We start from the raw sequence: 10901 nt of genomic DNA on the forward strand, positions 1-10901 counted from the left end.
TGTTGAATGTATGCGAATCAAACATAACTACCAGGCTGTACATAAACCTATGCTCTCAATAACACCAGAGAGACCACATTCGTTTCTATCTATCGACTTATATGGACCGTTACCAAGAGCAGCTACCGGAGAAACTTATCTACTTACTACCATGGATATCTTTTCGCGTTATGTGGTAGCTTATCCTCTGCGTAGAGCAACTTCCGCTGCTATCGTAAATAAAATCTTGAACGTATACATTCCACATTGTGGTCCTATCGAACACATATTATGTGACAATGGTTCACAGTTCAAAAGTGATGTGTTTATCAGAGCTATGAACAAGGCTAACATTAAAATTCATTTCGTAACTCCGTACCACCCTAGCAGCTCTGTTGTAGAAAATGTGCATCGTAATTTTGGTATGTTGTTTCGACACTTTTGTAAAGATAGACATGCCGAATGGATTAAGCATGTCAGTCAAATCACGTATCTTTTGAATCATTCGATATCAGACACTTTAGGCGTGTCTCCTGCTAATGTACATAACGGTTCAGATTTGATTTTCCCTGTGGAACGACATTTTAATGTCAAGTTAGAAAATTCAACAATCGTAGATTCTTCCAATTTAGTGAATATGGTAAAAATCCGAAGACAACAAATTTGTGAAACGTAATTCTCAATTAGAGTCTTTGCAAGAAGGAAAATATCGAATCAAGATCAATGACTTAGTTTTTGTTAAACAACATCCACAAAGTAATGCGTTGTTAAAGAAGATTTATAAATATTGTGACATTTTCTCAGGTCCTTATTTATGTTTTAAGGAAATAAACCCAAAATTTTTGAGTTGTTGAACGCTAAAACGGGTACGTCAATTGGACTTCGTAATATAGACGAGTTGAAGGTTTGGAGGCCTACCCAGTATACAAGAGAAAAATGGATGCGTTTAGTGAAGAGACTAGTTGCACCTGACATTCTTGCTCAAATTAATAAGAATGAAGGAGACTAAGAAAAAAAATAAAAGGGTGTTTTCTGTTTGTGTAAAAATAGATTTATTTTCTTCCTTTTGTTCGTCTGAACGTAGATTACGTTTAATTTTTGATTTTTACTTAATTTAATTTTCTTTAATTCTCATTAACCAATTATAATTTTCAAATGATTTTACTTCTGCCTTGTTAATGTGAAGAATTATAATTTGATTCATAATTGAATAAACAAAAAAGGTTATTTACATTATATTAATCTGTGTTGAAACTTTGTTGTCAAAGATGAATATTAATGGAATGAAAGATTTATTATAAATGTATATATATATATGAAATTTAATGAAGATACATACGAGGGGCGATCAAAATGTAAAGGACATAGGTAATGTAACATCATTATTGTAAACGGACCAGTGGTTCTTAAATAAAAAAGCCCAGCTCGCTTGTAACTTTTATATTCAGTTCCATCGTCGGGCGACATTTTTATACAACGAGATACTTTGTATCGTTTAATAATTACCTGTACCTTGGGCAGAAAGTGCTCATACTCAAGCAATATACTTGATATAATGTTAATTTAAAATAACAAAAGAAGAATGTTTTTAATATATGTAAAGAAATATGCATTATTGTATAATTCGTTGCTATGTAGTTGTTTATAGATACCTAATCAACATGTATGTTTGCAAGACAGTTTGAGTGAAAATACGTTAAAAGAGTATCAACTAATAAACCATTTAATACCGATCATCGACTTGTAATTTCGATAGAAAAGGTGAGAATAATAGTGTATATAATTATTGAAGATATTTTTATGTGTAAACAATTACTACCACTCAAGATTTACTTATATCATTAGCCGAACCAGGTTGACGACTACCTTTGGTGAGTCGTTATACGTTACATACTTTTTTCAACAATACCACTACTAAATTGCCAATAGCCACAACCAGTACCTCACACGCCATTACTAGTGAGTTAGTGCACCTATATTACCCTTGGAGAAATGAACTGCAATCCACAAATTCTCCTTGGGAAAGACTGTTTCTTGTTTTTCTCGTAAAACTATATTAGTGTTAGAACTTCAAGTGAATTCCGAGTTTGGTACATTCACATTTTCTAAAAAGTTTTTTTGAAGTGTATTCCACGGCTGATGTTCCCCTGTGCATATTATCAAGACAAAAGTTTCCCTTTGGCTCAATTTTAAAACCTACCTAGGTGGTGTAAATTCCCGGACATGGTGCTATTTGTAAACATTAACATGTGCTCATATTTACAGAAAATACATGTATTTACTAAAAGCCAGTACGAAATGCAGACAACAGACCATCAGCGACACCACTTGTCACATGATAGAGAGCATGAGCGCCACTTCTACACTGGAACACCTACAAAAATCCAGAGGGTTACCACTACAGGCATCAGTAAGTCCTTCACTGGAGAAATCCCCATCAATAGCTTACAGTGGACCTCTGGGAGAACCACGAAAAAAACAATCCTTCTACCTTCCATTGGAGCTCTAATGGCTTCCTTTCCCACTTAGGTTGCAGCTGAGCTTTGCGAAACTTCTACCACAGGACCACCTAGCCTGCAATGGGGCTTCGTGGTTCTCGTTTTAGTGCTTAGTTTGCTGTAGAAATTAATCTAACCACATTTTGCTTGCATCGGATCATTTAGAATCCTACCCCAACCTTATATAGCTTGTAGCGGAGCCTCGTAAGTGATCCTCCCCTTGGCCATCTGGTCATGTAACATTACTTATCCTAGTCACTAAACAACTGTGTTTAACCTGGAAGTTTTGTAATACAGTTGGTAGTGAGAGATAACAAATCAGGGTATTATTCCTTTACCTTCTGCCAGAACAGAAGAACTTTACAATATTATTGTCAACAGACAGTATCTCTGTTGAATTCTCTTCCAGTTTCCTTCTTCTCAGCCATCTCCCCCTATTCTAACACTTACTTGTTTGTCCATATATAGTCCTTCTGAGTCTTCCATCTTTCCATTTCAATCCAACCTTCGTTAGGACTTCACACAACAACCACCAATTCACGAGGTCAAAAGACTTTTCTAGATCAATAAATAGAACATACACCTCTTTCCCTTTTTCTATAAACTTTTTACAGATCACCCTTTGATAATCCAAACATCTATTGTGTCCTTATTCCTCCTGAACCCGAACTGTTTCCCATCAACTTTTTCATGTTTTCTTCCACAACATTCTGTTCAGAATTCGAATCAACATTTTTATCTGCATGAGATATGATACTAAGTTCTATAATCCTCACATATTTCTGGTTCGATTTCCTAGCCATCGATATTATTATCGTCGTCGGAATGTCTTCTGGCTACTCTCCTGTTTCATATATTTCATTGCACAGTCAGGCAAAAATTGTGTTGCTCTTGTCTCATCGCCTGCTTCATTTTCTACTTCAATATCTAAGCCACATTGTCTACTCCAACTTCCATATTAATCACCCTCATATTCTATCCATCTTCCTAAAACTCCATTTCTCTTGCTAACTATCTTCCTTTTCTTATTTTCTACTGCCATCGTAATATCCTCTTGTTTCCTCCGAAGTTCCATAAATTTCACCTTCTTGTACATTTTGTCACATTTCCCAACTCTTTCTATTTCTTCTGTCCTCGCATTTTCTTTTGCAAAATGTCTCTATTCGTTTCCCTCTATTTGTTTACCGCTCGTCCGACTCTTTTAACGTGCGTAACACTTGTGCGACCATTTTTGAATTTGTCAATCCATTCGTAGACACTGTTGCGGCAAGAATCTCTTCCAGTATTGTGCCGAAAGTCTTTGATAGATTGCGGTTCCTGATACACCTTCTGACCACAAAAACTTTATCACTGCTCGTTGTTCCTCTTCGGTGCAAACTTCTAATGGAGCGGCCATGATCTATCTGCAACAAAAGGAAGACAAATGAAGGAATTAGGATCAAATTGTCATAGCATTACTACAAGAGCATAACAATATAAACAATGTACAATATACATAACAATATACAATAATAACAATAAATACTTGAGAACAGAGGTCAGTAATGTAAAAACAGTTATGTCAAAATTACGGATAATTTTTGACTTACCCTTGTAGATACATATCGTATATTTATTTATTTACACTTACCAGCTCAGTTATTCAATTACAGCTTGTACTATAATGTGCTTTTTCCAACAGCTATACCGCCATTTATCGATATATTCCGTACGAACGAGAACATTGCAAAAACTAGTACGAACTACAATACTAAAACAGTAACAGATTATTACATGTACCGGAGTGTAGGACACTGATGTTCTTAAAGTAGTGGATCGACGTGGTTGACTTCAGTGTTGCCAATTTGGGGGAAAAGTCGCTAAATCTAGGGGATTCGCGTTCCAGAATAGCGACAAAAAATAATTTTTGCGATTGGCGACTTTTTTGGTGATTTTGGAATAACGATTTGGCTACTTACTTACAAATCTAGCGACTTTTGTTCTGCGAACAACTTGTCCTAAAATATGTACTATTAGCTCGAATCAGTTCAGATATATGTTTATTTTCCTTTTGCTTATTTGATTCAGTGTAGATGTTGACGAGCTGGGAAAGTACATATATCTAACATTTATCTCTATATCCCCGCTTTGATTGCTGTTACCTCGTACCTTCTAACGGGGACCAACTCCAGCTTTTAATGTCCTTTAGTTTACAGAGTTTCCGTTTAGAAGCACAAATATTTCATTAACGATAGCAAACACATTATCTGTAGAAGCGTGAGTAGAAGTGATGTAAGATTCTTTCTAGACATTTAATGTTGTTCATTTTTCTAAACTCATCTTTGATTTCGTTGAAGCAAAATTGATCAGAAAGTTAAAATATATAAAAAGGAAATTGTTCTTAGTTATATATGAGTCTTCCATATACGTTCTTGTAGCGTAGATAGTACTATGGCTTGAATTGATTACGTATATTACGCACACACACACTTTACATACATACATATATACATATATATAAAGGCAAAATTCCACGAAAGTTTTTTTAGCGACTTTTCACCCAAAATTGGAGTCATTTCACCTCCTATTTAGCGACATTTTGCATCAACTTGTTGGCAGCACTGGTTGACTTATAGAAGAGGTAGGGGAAAGAGCAAATTTCTTGCTAGCATTAAACAAATTAGAGTAGAAGTTTCATTGTTGTATATTTCACAGTATTCCCCGTACTGGGAGAATAAATAGAAATGAAATAGACATTGTTGAAAGGGGATATGTGCCACTTACATATAACTTAGCATATTCTCCTTTAACAATGACTCATTCAACTATCTTTTATACCTTATCTTAATTTCACATAAGTTGTCTTACTTTCAATATAAGATTGCATTGAATACTCTTAGTGAAATAACAGAGAGAAAGTTCTGAAAATTTTTAAACAAAAATATTGGTTTCTTGATTTTATTCACTCAATAATTTGGGTTCTTTATGTAGAAGGATAATAGTTATTAGAAGAAGAAAAAACAGTAGAGAATACATTAGAAGAATATATAGTAGATATATAGTTATAACAACGACAGGTAAATGTTATATTTGATATTGTTCGTACAAAATAAATCCTATATCGAACATTTTTTTCTCTCCCACCAAGCAATTTGCCCGAAACTAGGCAATATATTGCCAACAATCTATACTTTTTAGGTAGATGCTATTAGAGCTACCAACACAAAACTTAAAATGTCTTACACCATAATAGGAGTGCCATATTTTTTTCTTGAAATTCTACAGATAAGACTGCTAAGCATGGGCGCCCGAAGAAAATTTTAAAAGTGGAAGGGGTTCAAATCCCTGGTTGCTATATTACGTTTGGTATTTTTTACTTGTATTAAGAAAATCTTAAGAAATTTAATACATTTTCGTGAGCCAGAGGGTCATGTATATGAATGATCGTACCTTCCACATTGCAAAATTCACTTTTCTATGTATTCTTACAAGTGAAAAAGCTTACTGTATTTTTCTCAAGTACCATTAGAGTAATAAACACAATATTCACACAATGTATTTATCATGTAATGAATGTAATGAGCTGTAACTCAAGTTTCTTTCTTCCTTTTCCTTTCTTCTTTTTTCTTTTCTTTTTACTTGTATAGGAGACAGTATCGCCAACTTACAAACGTATAAAATAAGGTGATAAACACTTTTATCGAGAAAATTCCAAAATTTCCCACTCTTATTTCTGTGTTTCTGAGATTATTCAAGTTAGATTTATAAGACTATTAAACTTTAATCCAATTGAAAACTACTAAATTTAAACTATACTTCAGCTTTTATAAAGGATTGTTTTGTATATGTTTTAGTAAATGTACACTCTTACTTTTAGTAATAGAACTTTTCTAATCTTATACAAAGGCGTAAGTGTTAAGACATTTTCACTGGATACCAATAGCACTGACTTATTTTTGACAATGCTGAATGCAATAACAAACGAATTCTAAGCTTTTATTCGTCATTTATTTATTTTTGCTTATAAGTTCTGTAGTTCCATCTGAGGTGACTATAAACTGCTATTACTTCGTATGCGTCTATTTACTTCGCTTGGGATCACGGGCCACAAAATATCTCGTTTATTATCTATGTACTAACTTCGGATAAGATTTGTGTAATGTTTCTACCAACGCTTTTAGTGTGCAATGAAATCTATTTATTAATTACTGCATCCAACAATATTGGCAGTAGCTCTTGTGTTGTTACTTACATTTTATTTTAACTTGTTGCAAGTTAAATTACTAACAAAGTAAGTTACTAACAAACACTTTCATAATGTATATATCGTTGTGGACTGGACAGCAAGTGATTTAGTGATATAAATATTTTTGAAAAATATGTTAGATTTGCTGAATTAAACCAATAATATGATAAGACTGGACATTTCAAAAGTTAGGAACTAAGAATATTTGCTGTTGTTTATTTTTTATACGTACAATTTCTACCATATTGCATAAAATAACAAATAATGCTTACCCTATTTACGTCGTTAATGTGATAGTGCTTGAAATTCACTACTAAATTCCACAACAGCATCTAAAATTTCAAGATATGATATCTACCCTACATAAAAACTCATGAACAAATTATTATTTTTACAAAGTTATGTATGGAAAATCGGTTTCATTTATGGAACCTATTACAAGAAACTTATGTTGCTAACTTGATTGTTTTAAATAAATTCATCAACTGATTAATTCTAAATAAAACTCACCAAAACGTTTTGCTCGTACTTCAGAAACCAGTGAATAATATACCATAAATATTGGGAAAATGACTTCGAGTAGGGTATGAATGAAGTGTCTTTTACGAACAATAAAATTTTTCCAAAGCAATAAACTGAACCTTCTAAAAAACATGGTATGTTTCGTTTGGTTTTCGTATGCCCACCTTTCTTGTCTTTCTTTTCCATGCTTAGATATGTTATTAACAGGTATATCAGTATTTGAGGTAGCAACGGAGACTTGAGAGGCTGAGCCACTAAATGAAGTGTAGGAGGAACGGATATCTGGTGAAACTGTGCTCATCTTATCGAAGGTTCGAAGTTGAATTCTTCATTAAAATCAACCTATAAAAATCAATATAGTGTTTAGTTAAAACAAACAAATACATTGAAAAAATATATTCAAAGACTGAACTTTATATTATATTTATCTTAGAATTATATCACATTCTCTTACAATTTTAAGTATGAAAATTACTCAATATTCCATATTATATAAGGCAGACTCCCGAGTATCTGGCGTAATGTGGCAAAAGGTCAGGCCGAATAACAAAAAAGCCGGATAGGCTGGAGTTCTGTGAACTCATTAAGCATAGAAGAGGGTGCTGTACCTAGGGCCAAAATTTGGATTTAAATGTTTTTTGATCCCTGTAATGCATTTTTTCGCAAATATAAAATTTAGGCACATAGTTTGGAATCTTGTGGTTACAGAAAATTTCGGTGTAGTTCAAAATATTGTCGTTAGATAAAAATTATTTCTATTTCCCCAAGACCCCTTTTCGGGAAGACGAAGTAGAGATCAGGAACTTGCTCAGCGTGGGAAAATGTTGGCCCTGGGAACGTTCCCTGGGGTCCTAAACCGGCTTAAACTAGTTTGTTGCTATGCTCATGCTCTTGGATGCCTACCAGCTGTTGAAACAAGATGAAACATGCCTTTCCTCTTCTTCTTCGTCTTTTTGTCTTGTATTGGATAGCTATTTGAACCTCCCAGCCCCGTGCTTCATCAGCGTGGGAAAAGTTTTCGAAAATTTTCAATGGGAACGTGCCCTGGGCGCTGGTTGATTAGTTGCTAAGTTGATATACGCATGTTCATTCTCTTGGACGACTGCCAGCTGTACAAACGAGATGAAACATGTCTTTTTCTCTTCTTCTTCTCGTCATGTATTGGACAGTTATTTGAACTCCCCGCCCTCACACTCCTGCGAAGCGAAGAACGGAAGCTTCTCGTAGGTTATGAACTGAAGCTGTGATATTCAATGATCGAAGCTTCCCTCCAGATTTTATGTAATTTGTCTTAGTTGCTAAAGTGAATATTGTATTTTATGATTTTTTTTTTTTAAAACGCGGGATGGTAGCCGTATATGCAGGTGGTCTCATAGACTGGACGCTGAGTGGTTAGTTTCGAAACACATTCCCATAGAAAGCAATGATTAGTATTCAAAATCATGAACCATGCTTCTGCTGAGTGTTAGGACCCCCTTGTGGGAACATTTTCGCCCTGGGAATGTTCCCTGGGCGCTGGGTTGCTAAGATAAATATCGTAGTTCACGATTTTTTTAAAAAAACCGTGTTGAATTCCATTGATTGAGCACAATCTAATAACAGAAGCTTCTCATAACATTTCATAATGCTTTGACAACGTAGGATGAAAATATGTATACTCAAGTCCCCCAGGGGGCTTGTGTTGCACGTGAAAACTATAATATATGATAATGTTGTCTATATTGAAGCCGCGATGAGATACTGTTTTAAAAAGCATTCCCATAGCCCGAAGAACTGCATCATCATCATGAGCATTGATCGTATTCCCATAGAGATGTCTGTATAAAGAAGATGAAACACGACTTTCAAAAGCCTTGATGTGAAAGGTGTTATGTTAATAACTACATCAGCGAAAACTATAATGTATGATGATGATGATGTCTGTAATGATGAGCCGTGATGAGATATTTTTTCGAAATACGGTCCCATAGAAAACGATGACTAGTAACCAAAATCACTTATGCAAATATAAACGTCACCAGGTTATAGAAGTATATTTTGTGGACGCTCTGTATATTTTGTAAAGACAGTAATTATTTTTCGATTTATACTTTATTCTGCGACGCCAATAAGTTCTTTCTTCGGTAAGAATTGCTTCTTTCGTCCACAATTGAACAAAGAAGTCTTTATCGTCTCTTCGTATACATATTTAAAACATTGCTTTTTGGTGAGAACATTTCAGTGAGCAACGAAGCTTCTCAGTGTTTCTCCCTTACTTATTAATATGGAAAAACTTGTTCTATGGTTATTTGGAACAGAATTAAGCGTATCTTCCAATCATTTATGGAAATACTGCGATCTGGAGCACATCAGGTGCAGAAACAACTGAATGGCACCAGCCACGTCGCTTTAGCAGCTCGTTATCTAAATGTTACCACAATCAAGTTATTCCAATGTCTCGTGCGTTGTGGCCAGTGGACTAAAATTATCGTCAACCCTTTTTATGTTCTATTTGCATGTATATACAGGTGATTTAGCCATAGTGCTTTTAAGTATGGACTGCCAACATTGACCAGTCGACTAATGCAGCACGTATCTCGAACCTCTAAGTTCGGGGAGTCTTACTCCATTACCATGAGCAGTAATAACGCACGTTGCGTCACGCACCAAGTATCATGTTGTGCTAAGGGGTAATCATTATTAGCCAGTGAAGGACTTAATTATGGCTAACCAGAACTAGTTAAGTCCCAGGTTCACACACCTTGTGCGTCTAAGTTATAAACGCGCCCTCCAACATTAGCATTCCACTTTGCAAACTACGTAATTTTGCTGAAGACTCGTGCCGACTCTTCAGGGTTGTTTGGAGCAGCAACTATATTACTTCGTAGGATTATCTCGGCGATATTTCCCCAGTGCTAATCCCCCAAATGCATTAATGGTGTGAGAAAAGCATTTATAGTGCAATCTCAATTATAATCTTTCGTATATATATATATATATATATATATATATATATATATATATATATATATGAGTGTGTGAGTGATGTTTGTTTGCGTTGTGGTCTGGATGACCGTCTGATCGTCCGTGAGATTTTCGAGACGAGACATCCGAACCTTTCGGTGCCTAATGCTCATCTCATCATTGAGACCGACGAGCAATTTGGGAACGATTCTTTAATCCTTTTTTGGAGATGTTCTTCAACGTCCTACCCAGGTAAGTCCAGGTCCCCGACGAATACTCGTTGGTAGGACAGCGAAGGACAGACTACGACTAGACGGCTACATAAATTAATGGCAGCCCGAACAGAGACAACGAATCAATTATAGAAAATAACGCCCGAAGAGCGACTGGACTCTAGGCGATTACAAATAAATGGTACCCGAACAGCGACACGACACTCATTGATTACACAGGGAACCCCGAGATCAAATTACGCCAACGAATTTGCTGCTTGTTTTGAAGCCTTAATGAGATATTTTTTCGAAACGGATTCACATAGAAAACGATGCTATGATTAGTATACAAAGTAACTTTTGCAGATAGAGCAAGTATGAAATTACGTGAATCGAGCTTAGGAAATATGTGTTAATGGTTGCATGTATAATCGAACTCGCTAATGCTGAACAAAATGGTATTAAAACGTAAAAAAAGAAAATATGTTTTTCTTTCAATGGAATCCAGCTTAGGACTGTATG

The 10901-nt window shown here is 35.1% G+C and overlaps 1 protein-coding gene across 1 annotated transcript in view; it reads right to left on the reverse strand.

Moving 5' to 3' along the window:
- LOC145661604 (phospholipid-transporting ATPase ABCA3-like) overlaps window positions 1–10901 on the reverse strand; it is a 1415399-nt gene that overhangs the window by 1156313 nt on the left and 248185 nt on the right. The window contains exon 2 of the mRNA XM_081726924.1: window positions 7213–7566. Within this exon, the coding sequence (XP_081583050.1) occupies window positions 7213–7525 (313 nt within the window). The 5' untranslated portion in view covers window positions 7526–7566. The remainder of the gene's footprint in view (window positions 1–7212; window positions 7567–10901) is intronic.

This window comes from Thermobia domestica, chromosome 10 (assembly GCF_964235325.1).
Source record: "Thermobia domestica chromosome 10, izTheDome1.hap1.1, whole genome shotgun sequence".
Classification (NCBI taxonomy): Eukaryota; Metazoa; Arthropoda; class Insecta; order Zygentoma; family Lepismatidae; genus Thermobia; species Thermobia domestica.